General features: G+C 44.5%; 1 protein-coding gene across 1 annotated transcript in view; it reads right to left on the bottom strand.

The window, feature by feature from the left end:
• Positions 1 to 15,387, bottom strand: part of ZFHX3 (zinc finger homeobox 3) — a 481,419-nt gene that overhangs the window by 312,186 nt on the left and 153,846 nt on the right. The window contains 1 exon segment of the mRNA XM_030204671.1: positions 1,928 to 2,424. Within this exon segment, the coding sequence (XP_030060531.1) occupies positions 1,928 to 2,424 (497 nt within the window).

Raw genomic sequence — 15,387 nt, 5'->3', positions numbered from 1 at the left:
GATTACATCCAAAGTACTGGGATTCATTCTAGATACATTCTTAACCTTCAAAGCTCAAATTAACAACTTCTACAAAGAAGTATTTCTTCAAATGCTTTGACCCCCTGAAGATTTAACTTGTTTAATGGCATTCTTCTAGTAGGGGTTCTTCCAGGTCAAGAGACCGTTACATTTTGTTCTTTTTCTTATTACAAACAGACTCGAAAGATGGAATGTTGGAACTGTCCTTCTCATATAAAACAGTCCAGACCTGGAATGAGCTGCCTCTACGGATATTAAAAAACAAAAACAAAAATCACTATCTTCTTACATGACTTTTCGGACTTGCCTAACGTTTTTGTTCAACATGTATTGTTTTAATCTTATTGTAAACTACTTTGGACCCATGGTGGGGGATTGAGGGTCTGAGTGTTGAATTAGATTACATTAATAAAATGGAGAATGACAGGGTAAGAGTGTGAAATAAATAGAAATTAAACTGATTCAGTTTATAGCTGGGGTTCTCAACCCAGTCCTCAGGTCATACCCAGCCGGTCAGGCTTTCAGGATACAAGATAGATTTGCATGCGATGGAGGCAGTGTATGCAAATGTATTTCATGCATAGTCATCGTCAGTGCCGTAGCGAGGGCTAATGGCACCCGAGGCGGGTCGCTGCTGCGCACCCCCCCCCCGGGTGCAGCACGGCGCGACCCCCCCCCTCTGCAGCGCACCCCCCCGGACCGCAACCCGCCCCGGACCGCATTCTTACCTGCGGGAGGGCCGATCCGCCCCGAGTGCACGTCACTCGGAGCTGCGTCGGCCCCGCTGGTTCCCTGCTCTCTCTGCCCCAGAACAGGAAGTAATCTGTTCCGGGGCAGAGAGAGCAGGGAACCAGCGGGGCCGGCCCCCCCCCCGCCAAGCGCGTGCACCCGGGGCGGATCGCCCCTCCCGCCCCCCCCCCCCTTCCTATGCCACTGGTCATCGTGGATATCTTGAAAACCAGACTGGTTTGGTTGTGTCCCAATGATTGAGTTGAGAACTTCTGATTTATACTAATTTGTACCTTATTTTCCATTCCATAATGGCGTTAGTATGAACAAAGATTTACAGGATTCTGACTGAAGTGAGAGAGAAAGGATAAGACCAAATTTGACTTAAAGTGGACAGCAGGGAAAGACTGAACAGGAAGGGATGGGGTTGTGGGGGAAAAGAGGAAAGATTTGATGTGTGATTTTTCACATGTGCATATGTCAGACACTTTATGTCAAAGTCAGTGAGCACATTTTATTTTTCTTTAATAACCCTTTGACAAAGGCTTTTTGCGCACTACCTACACTCTCTCATCACAGAGCCAAAATAGCAAATACCTCCACGCTAGAAAATCAGGTGCGGCAGCTTAACCTCTCACAACCATGCCTTTCTCCTCCTCCATGCCACCTGAAAAGATAGCTACTGAAACTCTGGGGTGACTGCCAAGGTCAGACAGAAAGAGAAAAATACATGTAGTTTAGTTGTCCTCATATGATACACCACCCTTATTTAAGGGAGTCAACTTCACCAAACCTAGATCTATGAACATATGACAATCTGAACTGCTGCCTGAACCTACATGTTTAAAAATGACCCTATAACTGAGTTACAAGACAGTATTTTACCTTTGACTACAGATGAAGATTCTACTAAAATAAAGCAATTGTCAATCCAAGACTTCAATACAAAATTACCACCATGGAAAGAGCCTATGCAGAAGTGAGGTTAAAAATGACTGCTACTACTTATTTCTATAGCGCTACTAGACATACACTTGAACATCAAAACACTGAAAAATCACAACCTGAAAGCAGATCAGCAGCTACAAGACCTCAGTGCAGACCACAGGACACTATAAAACATCTCTACTCCCATCAACACAGCCATGTACAAACGCCAAGGAAAACAGGTTCTTACCTTGTAGAGTTTTAGGCTAGCCTCATGCCTCGAGTTTACTGTATGCAGTCGCAGTTTCTCCAGACTATTAGTGTAGTAATCACAGGCATTACACTTCAGGTGAATAGGATTTCCAATGGCAACACATTTCAGACGCCATTCATTGGCCTTGCCACCTTCCTTGATGTGTGCCACCATCTGGTACTTTTGCACATGTTTGTCGGTCTTGCAGTGGAGTTGGAAGTTGGCTTTCAGCTGTGTGTTATAGCGGCAGAGTTTACACTGATACGAATCCCCTGCCAGAGCCTTCCATTCTTCCTCGGGTAGGCTGCGTTCCACGCTCATGTGCAGTCCCAGTAAGTCCAGGTTATCCGTGGTGAATTTGTTGCACACAGCACATTGGAAGAGCTTCAGAGAAGGGTCATTGGTCTGGGTGAAACTCTCTCCCAGGTTCGTCAGCTCCTCTGAAACTAGCTGCCCACCCCCCAGCCGCATGTCCAGGGGAATCTCACCACCAACTGCACAAAAGGGGGGCACAAAGGAGAGAGAATGTCAAAGCTTTGCTGAAAGAGTTGTCTTTGGATATGTACATTGGAAAGAGTAAGCCACAAGTAGAAAACGTTAAACAGGCACTAAAATAAAATCTCAGAAAACATTTAGAGAATTAAAGACATTTATCTATCATTTCTCCCACAAAGTGGTTGGGAAGCAGGAAACAATTACTCAAAAACTTTGATACTATACCCAAATAAAAGCCTGAGAGAACGGGATAGAAGTGTTAAAGGAAAACAAAAAATCTATAGTATAATTGAGAGTCAGGACGCCACGACCTAACTTTATGCACCCACCTATTCTTCACCTGACCATGTGGCAATGTTAACGTCTTAGACCACACCTCCTCCAATTTTCCCTATGTTTACCCAACCCTATCACCTGATTATTTCAATCTAGCCTAAAACTAGGTCCTCCTCCTACCTCTTATACCCTTCTCCCTTATAATGTTACCTATCTGTACATCTCCTTTACTCTGTTAAGCTTAGACTGTATTCTCTCAATTATACGTTTTAATCTTACTACTATGTAAGCCGCATTGAACCTGCTATGAGTGGGAAAGTGCGGGGTACAAATGTAATAAATAAATAAAAAGTTTCTTCTCAATCTGTTTCCTTTGTTCCTGCTTTCCATCACTGATCTGGGATTGTATGAGGATTCACAGCTCCAAGGTACTAGAAAGCCACGATTTTTCAGGAGCATAAATCAAATCAATTTGACCATATGTACCTTTCCACCAGTGGGTGGGATCTATAGTTTCAGCTCACACCTATCATGTTTCTGAAGCTTCCTCTAGCATTTAACTTTAAACCTTTTAAATTTGGCACATTCTGTATTCATTTTACATTTTAAACTGACTATTGGTTAAAGGTAAGCAAATATTTATTTCATTGAACTAGAAGGCTGGAGTAGCATATGGAGGCAAGTCACTTCCAGTGGTCAACTCTCAGTGAAAGACAGCTAAGGTGTGTCAGTAGTAAAGAAGACAACTATCTTAGCAAATCACTTCTTACCAACACAGCAGGAAGTGAGACTAAAGAAAAGAACTAAACAGAAGATGAGACCACCATTGAAATGTAGCTGGAAAGTGATGACCACAAATACTCGCAGTCTAAGCAACAAAGTTCATGAGATCTGCAAGCCCTGATGTTAGAGGCAGACTTGGACATTGTTGCAATCACGGAGACATGGTTAAAGGATTCCCATGAATGGGATGCAAATATACCACACTACAATCTATTTAGGAAGGAAGAGATGATCTGTATGTAAGAAATGATATCGCAGACCTCTGACACAATCGGAGGAACTAGATAAAGATCTGGTTACAGATATCCAAAAGCTGGGAAAGAAAAGAGAAATGCCGTTGTTGGGAGATTTCAACCTGCCAGGATTGGAAAGAAGTAGAGAGATCGTGGATGCCTTACAAAGTGCTCAGCTCAAATGATAGAACTCATGAGGGAAGGAGCGACACTGGATCTGGTGCTCACAAATGGGAAAAGTTTGTTTAATGTCCTAGTGGGCAGCAGTGATCAAACAGTTTGGTTTGATATAAAAGGTAAAGTGGAGGGCAGGCCACTCAAGTCTTGGATTTCAAACATGCTGACTTTAGCAAAATACGGGAATACCTGAAGAAAAAGCTGATGGGATGGGAGGACATACAAGAAGTGGAAAGGAAGTAGTCCAAGCTGAAAGGAGCTATAAATATGGCTACTAACCTTTATGTAAGGAGAGTAAATAAAAGCAAGAGAAAAAGGAAACCGATATGGTTCTCCAAGGAAGTGGTTGAGCAAATAATTGCTGGCATTCATGGAATACACAAAAACTCAAGAAGAGGAACACAGAGAGGAATACTATATGAAACTGAAAGAAGCCAAGAGAGAGAGATGTCTGGCAAAAGTGCAAGCAGTAGTATAAATGGCTAGAAATGTAAGGAGTGGTGATAAGAATTTTTTCAGGTATATTAGTGAAAGGAGGAAGACAATGTAGAATTGTGAGACAAAGATGCTGTGAACCACTATGAGGAGAATGAGGAAAAAGCAAATGTGCTAAACAAATACTTCTGCTTTCATGGAAGAAAATCCTGGAGAAGGACCATGATTGACTGGCAAAAGTACATATGAGAATGGAGTGGATATAGCACCATTTACGGAAGAAAATATTTATGAACAACTTGAAAATCTAAAGGTGGACAAAGCCATGGGACCAGATGGGATCCATCCCAGGATACTGAGGGAGTTCAGAGAGGTTCTGGCGGGTCCTCTTAAAGATTTGGTTACTAAATCCTTGGAGATCAGGGAGGTTCCTTGGGATTGAAGAAGAACAGATGTGGTCCATCTTCCCAAAACTGGTAACAGAGAAGAAGCTGGAAACCTCAGGCCGGTAAGCCTCATTTTGATTATTGGAAAAGTAATGGAAGCGACTCTGAAGGAAAGGATAATGAATTTCCTGGAATCTAATAGGTTACAAGATCTGAAACAACATGGTTTTATCAAAGGTAAATCATGCCAAATGAATCTGATTGAATTCTTTGACTAGGTGACCACAGAGAATTGGCTCGAGGACGTGCGCTAGATGTATTCTACTTAGATTTCAGCAAAGTCTTTGACACAGTTCCTCATAGGATGCTCTTGAATAAACTTGACAGGCTGAAGTTAGGACTCAAAGTGGTGAACTGGTTAGGGTTACCATATTTGCCCTAAAAAAACAAAAAAAAAAAAAGGCGGACACGCCCCCCCACTGCACCCTGCCCCATCCCCATCACACCCCACCCTGTCCCCTGTCATTTTGACCCCCCCCAAAGAAAGACAGATTTCCTCTCCCCCCCCCCCCCATGTAGATCCTTTCCCCAATTTTCCAGCCTCCTTCCACCCACAAGAACTCCATTCACTATCCCCTCCCTCCTTTACTTTAGTGTGGTGCCCTGGTGGTCTAATGACCTCTTCAGGACAGGAAAGAGCCCCTCTTTCCTGCCGAGTGCGTCTGCAGACTATCTTTCTCCCTGCGCCGATTCAAAATGGCTGCCGAGAGTTCAAGCAATGACCTTGCAAGGCTTCTGCGGACAACTCCAGAAAAAAAAAAGGGAACCAGATCTGTCGGGGCCAATAAAGAGCTATCAGAATCATGTTCCTGCAGTCCTGCTTGAGTTTCAGCAAAGTATTCTCTATGAGAGGTATGGAAGGATATGCATACAGAAGACCTGACTCCCAATGTAGGAGGAAGGCATCCGACGCTAGTCATAAGTACGTTAAGTATTGCCATACTAGGACAGACCAAAGGTCCATCAAGCCCAGCATCCTGTTTCCAACAGTGCCCAATCCAGGTCACAAATACCTGGCAAGATCCCAAAAAAGTACAAAACATTTTATACTGCTTATCCCAGAAATAGTGGCTTTTCCCCAAGTCCAATTTAATAATAGTCTATGGGCTTTTCCTTTAGGAAGCCAGCCAAACCTTTTTTAAACTCTGCTATGCTAACCGCCTTTACCATATTCTCTAGCAACAAATTCCAGAGTTTAATTACACGTTGAGTGAAGAAAATTTCTCTCAGATTCGTTTGTAGCTTCATCGCATGCCCCCTAGTCCTAGTATTTTTGGAAAGCGTAAACAGACGCTTCCCGTCTACCCGTTCAACTCCACTCATTATTTTACAGACCTCTATCATATCTCCCCTCAGCCACTTTTCTCAAAGCTGACGAGCCCTAGCCGCTTTAGCCTTTCCTCATAGGGAAGTCGTCCCATCCCCTTTATCATTTTCGTCACCCTTCTCTGCACCTTTTCCAATTCCACTATATCTTTTTTGAGATGCGGCAACCAGAATTGAACACAATATTCGAGGTGTGGTCCTCATTTTTGTTTTCCATTCCTTTCCTAATAATACCTAACATTCTATTTGCTTTCTTAGCCGCAGCAGCAGGTTTCAAATGTATCATCAACAAAGACACCTAGATCCCTTTCTTGGTCTGACTCCTAATGTGGAACCTTGCATGAAGTAGCTATAATTTGGGTTCCTTTTTCCCCACATGCATCACTGCACTTGTTCACATTAAACATCATCTACCATTTAGACACGTGGAGGGGCATAATGGAATGGGGTGCCCAAGTTTTCCTGGGGCCATCCTTGCAGGATGACTCTGTAAAGGGGTGGGGAAACCCGTATTATCAAAACAAGATGGACGGCCATCTTTCATTTCGATAATACGGTCGGGGATGCCTAAATCTCAACATTTAGGTCGACTTTAGAGATGGTCGACATAAATGTTGAGCTGGTCGACCTTAGAGATGGTCGTCCCCGGTTTTCAGTGATAATGGAAACCGGGACGCCATTTCAAAAATGATCAAATCCAACTCATTTGGTCGTGGGAGGAGCCAGCTCTCATAGTGCACTGGTCCCCCTGACATGCCAGGACACCAACCGGGCACCCTAGGGAGCACTGCAGTAGACTAACTGATGCACTAACTGAACAGAAAAAGCCCTTCCCTTACCGATCCCTTAGCGATTCAGAAAGGAACGGGCATGCATGAAGGAAATCGCATGCAAATGAGCTGCTCGCTGTTAGCTCATTTGCACACGATTTCCTTCTTAAGGAGGGGAAGCCAGTGCAGAGCAGTCAAGCTGCGTGTATAATAGCCGTCTACAACCTTAAAAAAAACACAAGTCCAGGTGAAAACAAAGTTCTCGTAAGGGATTTTTTTTTAATAGTATGGGTGGACGTCCTTCGCCATGCCTCCGCCCCTGCGACGGCAGTTTGAGGACGTCCAAAATGTGGATGTTTCTGAGAGAAGAACGTCCATGCCTTTGCTATGCCTCCGACACCCCCTTTATTTATTTGGATCACAAGTAGCAGCAGTGGGATTTGAACCGGCCACCTCTGGATTGCACGACCAATGCTCTAACCACTAGGTCACCCCTCCACTCTACTCCACTCCCTTGAAATTTGGCCATCCCTGTGGGGGGAGGGGGCAGTTCAGGACGTCCAAAATGTTTGAAAGAAGGACATCCACGCATTCGCTATGCCTCCGCTGACACACACACACATCTCCCCCCTCCCCCCGGGACCTGCATCCTGCTGCGATGGACCCGAATATGATATTTGATGCTGGCAAAAAAAGTTTTTAAAGTTCTTTTTTTCAGGGTGGGAGGGGGTTAGTGACGACTGGGGGAGTAGGGAGAGGTCATCCCCGATTCCCTCCGGTGGTCATCTGGTCAGTTCGAGCACCTTTTTGAGGCTTGGTCGTAAGAAAAAAATGGACCAAGTCACCCAAGCAGGGGCGTATCTGCGTGGGGCTACAGGGGCTGAATCCAGTTCGGAGTCTGATGTGATTCAGCCGCTCAACTCCAGCACGTTGGCCACGGCGAAGAACTTGAAAGACATCACCTCGGGTTGGCTGGCGGGGGTTGGGGTCCCCCGCCAGCTGAAGAAATATTTTTAAAGGCACAGGAGGAAGCGGACCTCGGCGCAAAAGTAAGAAATGGCAGCGGGGGAGGGCTGGCGACGGGAGGGGGGTGGAGAGAGTCGTTGGTGGCGGTGGGGGGGGGGGTCCAGTGGTTGGTGGCGGCGGGGGGGGGGCTAAAATGTGCCCCCTCCCTCTGGCTCTGGCCCCCCCTACCGCCGGAGACCAGATACGCCTCTGCACCCAAGTGGTCGTCAGGGATGCCCTACTTTTTTCCATTATCGCTCGAGGACGCCCATCTGTTAGGCACGTCCCAGTCCCGCCTTCGCTACGCCTCTGACACACTCCCGTGAACTTTGGTCGTCCCCGCGACGGGAAGCAGTTGGGGACGTCCAAAATCGGCTTTCGATTATGCCGATTTGGGAGACCCTGAGAGAAGGACGCCTATCTCCCAATTTGTGTCGAAAGATGGGCGCTCTTCTCTTTTGAAAGTAAGCCTGCCAGTCTCTCAGACTCATAAGGTCCTCTTGTAATTTTTCACAATCCTCACGCAATTTAATCCTCTTTCCCACATGCATCACTTTGCACTTACTCACATTAAACGTCATCTGCCATTTAGACACCCAGACTCCCAATCTCGTAAGGTCCTCTTGTAATTCACAATCCTCTTGCAATTTAACAACTAGTTACTCCCATCTCTAGGTCATTTATAAATATGTTAAAAAGCAGCTGTCCCAGCACAGACCCCTGGTGAACCCCACTAACTACCCTTCTCTATTGAGAATACTGACCATTTAACCCTACTCTCTGTTTTCTATCTTTTAACTAGTTTTTTATCCACTGTAGGACACTGCCTCCAATCCCATGACTCTCCAATTTCCTCTGGAGTCTTTCATGAGGTACTTTGTCAAACGCCTTCTGAAAATCCAGATACACAATATCAACCGGCTCACCTTTATCCACATTTTTGGTCACCCCTTCAAAGAAATGTAGTAGATTGGTGAGGCAAGATTTCCTTTCACTAAATCCATGTTGACTGTCTCATTAATCCATGCTTTTGAATATGCTCTGTAATTTTGTTCTTAATAATAGTCTCTACCATTTTGCCCGACACTGACGTCAGACTCACTGGTCTATAATTTCCCGGATCTCCTCTGCAACCTTTTAAAAAAATCGGCGTTACATTGGCCATCCTCCAATCTTCCCGTACCACGCTCGATTTTAAGGATAAATTACATATTACTAATAGCTCCACAAGTTCATTTTTCAGTTCTATCAGTACTCGGGGATGAATACCATCCGGTCCAGGAGATTTGGTACTCTTCAGTTTGTAGAACTGCCCCATTACATCCTCCAGGTTTACAGAGAATTCATTAAGTTTCTCCGACTCGTCAGTTTCAAATACCATTTCTGGCACCGGTATTCCACCCAAATCTTCCTCGGTGAAGACCGAAGCAAAGAATTTATTTAATCTCTCCGCTACGGCTTTGTCTTCCCTGATAACCCCTTTTACTTCTCGGTCATCTAGCGGTCCAATCGATTCTTTTGCTGACTTCCTGCTTTTAATATACCTAAAAAAAATTTTTACTATATGTTTTTGCCTCCAACGCAATCTTTTTTTCTAAGTCCCTCTTAGCCTTCCTTATCAGCGCTTTGCATTTGACCTGACATTCCTTATGCTGTTTCTTATTATTTTCAGTCGGTTCCTTCTTCCATTTTCTGAAGGATTTTCTTTTATTTTTTGTTACATTTGTACCCCGCGCTTTCCCACTCATGGCAGGCTCTATGCGGCAGGCAATGGAGGGTTAAGTGACTTGCCCAGAGTCACAAGGAGCTGCCTGTGCCGGGAATCGAACTCAGTTCCTTAGTTCCCCAGGACCAAAGTCCACCACCCTAACCACTCCTCCACTCTAATAGCTCTAATAGCTTTCTTCACCTCACTTTTTAACCACGCCGGCTGTTTGGTCTTCCATCCTCCTTTTTTAATACGTGGAATATATATGGCCTGGGCTTCCAGGATGGTGTTTTTGAACAGCATCCACGCCTGATGTAAATTTTTGACCCTCACAGCCGCTCCTCTAAGTTTTCTTTTCACCGTTCTTCTCATTTTATCATAGTCTCCTTTTTTAAAGTTAAACGCTAACGTATTTGATTTCCTATGACTACTTACTTCAAAAGCTAATATCAAATCCGATCATATTATGATCCGTTATCAAGCAGCCCCAGCACCATTACCTCCCGCACCAGATCATGCACTCCACTAAGGACTAGGTCTAGAATTTTTCCTTCTCTCGTGGGCTCCTGTACCAGCTGCTCTATAAAGAAGTCCTTGATTTTGTCAATGAATTTTACCTCCTTAGCATGCCCCGATGTTACATTTACCCAGTCAATAATCGGGGTAATTGAAATCATCCATTATTATTGTGTTGCCCAGTTCGTTTGCGTCCCATCTATTTGATTCAAGGCTCTCCTTAATATACAATGCTACCCCTCCACCAATTCAACCCACCCTATCACTACGATACAATTTGTACCCCGGTATGACAGTGTCTCACTGGTTATCCTCCTTCCACCAGGTCTCAGAGATGCCTATTATATCTAATTTTTCATCTAGTGCAATATATTCTAACTCTCCCATCTTATTTCTTAGGCTCCTGGCATTCGCATATAGACATTTCAAACTATGTTTGTTGTTCCTATTTATATCATGCTTAGTACTTGACAGTACTAATTTGCAATCTTTTGTCTGATTTTTATTTAAGGACACCTGATCTACTATGGTCTCTTTTGCAACCTCACTATCAGGATACCCTATCTTCCCTGTTTTGGAGATATCTTTGAAAAATACCTTATCCCGAACCATGTGTTTTTGAGCGACTGTCGGCCTTCCTCCCGTTTCTAGTTTAAAAGCTGCTCTATCTCCTTTTTAAATCCCGATGCCAGCAGCCTGGTCCCACCATGGTTAAGGTGGAGCCCATCCTTTCGGAATAGGCTCCCCCTTCCCCAGAATGTTGCCGAGTTCCTAACAATTCTAAAACCCTCCTCCCTGCACCATCGTCTCATCCACGCATTGAGATTCTGGAGCTCTGCCTGTCTCTTCGGCCCTGCGCGTGCAACAGGTAGCATTTCAGAAAAGGCTACCCTAGAGGATCTGGATTTGAGCTTTTTACCTAAGAGCTTGAATTTGGCTTCCAGAACCTCTCTCCCACATTTTCCTATGTCATTGGTACCCACATGTACCAAGACAGCCGGCTCCTCCCCAGCACTATCTAAAATCCTAATTGCTATATTTTCTAACTGTCCAAAAAAACACCTACTTTATATTAAGAAACATTGTCAACTAGTAAAAAAGGCCCATTTCCGAAACCAATGAAACGGGCGCTAGCATGTGGTTTTTTTTTGTGTGTGTGTTTATGTGTCACAGAGTTATTTTTTGTGTGTGTGTGTGTGTGTGAGGGTGCGGTGTGTGTGCAGGTTGTTGATGATGGAGGTGGTACGTCGGTGTGCGGTTGTTTCGTTAGTTTGGCAGCCAGTCTCCAGCGATTCCTAGGCAGGGAAGGAGTACTCCTCCCCCTTCCTTGGTCGCTGTTTGCTGCTGGCTGGGTCGCGGGTAATCCTTCCAGCTGGGCCGCAGCTTGTCCTGTTCGCCCACGTCCCAGATGGTGACGGGCATGTTGTTTTCCGGCTCCTCTGACTCCATGTCAAGCGATCCCAAATATAGTCTGTGCTATGGGCCCTCTGGCACTCTTCAGTACTGGCATTAGGCATTTAAACATATCTCCTCCCCCCCCCCCCCGGTCTATTTTTGCACATACCCATAGCAGGAATATTCTTCTCTCGTTCCAGCGGTGGTTCTGTGCTCTCCGTGCTGCACAGATATTGAGCCTTTCGGCTGGGGAATGCTCCTCCCTTATTGTCACGTAGTTTCCTCTGATTGGTCCGTCTTATGTTGCCTAGTGTTGCCTGGGAACGGTGTTGTGATGGTCCTTTGTGTTTCAGAATGTTGAGGGTGTTTTTTCTGATTGGTCCGTCATGCGAGGGCGGGGCAGAGAGACATGGTCAGTGTTGTGGCTTCACCACCATGAATCCATGAACCCTTCAGTGAGTGACTGAGTGACTTCAGAACGTTGTCTTCAGAACGTTGAGGGTGAGTTTTATTATAGTAGATAATATACGTAGTGATATTTGAAATGTTCTATTAAGTATGTTTTTGCTGGGAATATTGTGCATTATTGGACATTTATTCCTGCAACTTAAAATAGTGCCCACTTAAGTAGATTACTCCAAGGTAATAGCATGAATAAGTGGGAACAATTGGCATGTTGAAAAGTATTGGTGTCATGGTAGGTATAGGATGGAGACCAGTGACCCAGCAGGGAGTCATTTTTGCTGGATTTAAGACTAGTTTATGATTAGCAAGCCAGCTGGAAAGAAAAGAGGCAGGACTGAAGGGGAGTTAAATCAAGAGAAACAGGAAATACTGGAAAAAAAAATCAATAAAATGTCATCAGCACATAGGAAAAAAAACCTCATATGTAAGTATTATAAGAGTAAGGCAGGGGACTCATAAAAATGTTAAAAAGAAATGGGGAAAGAAGAGTGCTGTGGAACATCACACTTTAAAGGGATTTCAGCAGATGTGGAGGTCACAGTAGATACTGAAAAGTTATGGACAGTTAGATAACGTGTAATTAAACTCTGGAATTCGTTGGCAGAGAATGTAGTAAAAGCAGTTAGCTTAGTGAGGTTTAGAAAAGGTTTGGATAGCTTCCTAAAAGGAAAGAACATAAGCCATTATTAAGATGTGGAGGAGTGGCCTAGTGGTTAGGGTGGTGGACTTTGGTCCTGGGGAACTGAGGAACTGAGTTCGATTCCCGGCACAGGCAGCTCCTTGTGACTCTGGGCAAGTCACTTAACCCTCCATTGCCCCATGTAAGCCGCATTGAGCCTGCCATGAGTGGGAAAGCGCAGGGTACAAATGTAACAAAAATAAAATAGATACTATTGGAGATTCTACATGGAATGTTGCTACTATTGGAGATTCTACATGGAATCTTGCTACTACTGGAGATTCTACATGGAATCTTGCTAGTATTGGAGATTCTACATGGAATCTTGCTATTCCACTAGCAACATTCCATGTAGAAGGCTGCGCAGGCTTCTGTTTCTGTGAGTCTGACGTCCTGCACGTACGTGCAGGACGTCAGACTCACAGAAGCAGAAGCCTGCGCGGCCACATTGGTGATCTGCAAGGGCCGACTTCTACATGGAATGTTGCTAGTGGAATAGCAACATTCCATGTAGAATGTCAAATAGTAGCAACAGTGGAGGAGTGGCCTAGTGGTTAGGGTGGTGGACTTTGGTCCTGGGAAACTGAGGAACTGAGTTCGATTCCCGGCACAGGCAGCTCCTTGTGATTCTGGGCAAGTCACTTAACCCTCCATTGCCTGCCGCATTGAGCCTGCCATGAGTGGGAAAGCGCGGGGTACAAATGTAACAAAAATAAATAAATAAACTAGGAGAGAATCCACTGCTTATTTCTAAGATAAGCAGCATAAAGTGCATTGTATTGTTTTGGGATCTTGCCAGGTACTCGTAACCTGGATTGGCCACTGTTGGAAACAGGATGCTGAGCTCAATGGGCTTTCAGTCTGTCCCAGTATGGCAACACTTATGATATGAGGAAAACCAATTTAAAACCGATCCAGACAAGATAATACACTGAAGACAGGCAAGGAGAAGTGAGTGGTCTACCAGATCAAATGCAGAAGAAAGATCTGGAAAGACCAGAAGAAAGATCTGGAGAGACCAGAAGAATAATGTTCACTGCATCCAAGGAAGAATGGAGATTATTAACAGGAGATGTGATGGTGGCTTTAGTACTGTGATTAGAACAAAAGCCAGTCCGACGGGGATGGAGCACGGAGAGTCGTTCAATACTATCGAGAAGCTGATCAGAGACAATTTTTTCAGTTATTTATAAACAATGTTGATAGGAAATTGGGCGATAGCATTCTGGAAGAGCAGGATCAAGAGAAGCTTTTTAAATTTGGAGTGGAGGAGTGGCCTAGTGGTTAGGGTGGTGGACTTTGGTCCTGGGGAACTGAGGAACTGAGTTCGATTCCCACTTCAGGCACAGGCAGCTCCTTGTGACTCTGGGCAAGTCACTTAACCCTCCATTGCCCCATGTAAGCCACATTGAGCCTGCCATGAGTGGGAAAGCGCAGGGTACAAATGTAACAAAAATAAAATAGATACTATTGGAGATTCTACATGGAATCTTGCTACTAGTGGAGATTCTACATGGAATCTTGCTAGTATTGGAGGTTCTAGATGGAATGTTGCTACTATTGGAGAGTCTACATGGAATGTTGCTATTCCACTAGCAACATTTAATGTAGAAGCCTGCGCGGCCACATTGATGATCTGCAAGGGCCGACTTCTGCATGGAATGTTGCTAGTGGAATAGCAACATTCCATGTAGAATCTCAAATAGTAGTAACAGTGGAGGAGTGGCCTAGTGGTTAGGGTGGTGGACTTTGGTCCTGAGGAACTGAGTTGGATTCCCACTTCAGGCACAGGCAGCTCCTTGTGACTCTGGGCAAGTCACTTAACCCTCCATTGCCCCATGTAAGCCGCATTAAGCCGCATTGAGCCTGCCATGAGTGGGAAAGCGCGGGGTACAAATGTAACAAAAAATAAAATAAAAATAAATAATGGGTTTGACCATAGCCCTTTTTCAAGGCAAGGGAACATAACTGGTTGATGGGAGACAATCTCTGGGACTCATTTCCAAATCAGACTTACAAAGATCCATAGGTTACTATGGTGCTCATTTTCAAATAACATTAACAAAGTTATATAGGGGCTCATTTTCGAAAGAGAAAAATATCCAAAAAGTGGCATAAAGCAGCATTTGGATGTGCTTTTCTCACAAAAACGTCCAAATCAGTAATTTCAAAACCTATTTAGATGTTTTTCTATGACGTCCATCAGAAGTGCATTCAAATCACAAGGGAGAGTGTTCGAAGGTATGATTAGGGTGTGCTTAGCACTTGGATGTTTTACAGCCATAGTGGAACAAAACAAAAATATCCAGGACTAAAACAAAGATGTTTGGTCTAGATCTGTTTTCAGAAAAGGTGACCAGATGACCACGGGAGGGAATCAGAGTGACCCCCTCCCAGCCCACAAAAATGTCAATAAAAATGTCTTACCGGTCTCTATGGCAGCTGTAGATGTTAAAGTCAGGTCTATTAGAGCAGCATGCAGGTCCCTTGAGTAGTGTAACGATGCTTATTCATCATTAATCCTAATATTTTTCCTCAAGCAATTCTTTACTATATTTAGAATTTAATTTTCTCCATAGATACTTAGCTTTTGCTGCTAATTATCTGGTGCAGTACACAGTGGGGGACCCAGGTCCCTATCTCCCTCTACCTGTCACACTTGTGGTGGAAACTGTGACCCCTTCCAAAGTCACCAAAACCCTCCTGTACCCACATATAGGCGCCCTCTTCATTCATAAGGGCTATTGT

Source organism: Microcaecilia unicolor, chromosome 5, assembly GCF_901765095.1.
Source record: "Microcaecilia unicolor chromosome 5, aMicUni1.1, whole genome shotgun sequence".
Lineage (NCBI taxonomy): Eukaryota > Metazoa > Chordata > Amphibia > Gymnophiona > Siphonopidae > Microcaecilia > Microcaecilia unicolor.
This window is presented reverse-complemented; position numbering and strand designations above follow the sequence as displayed.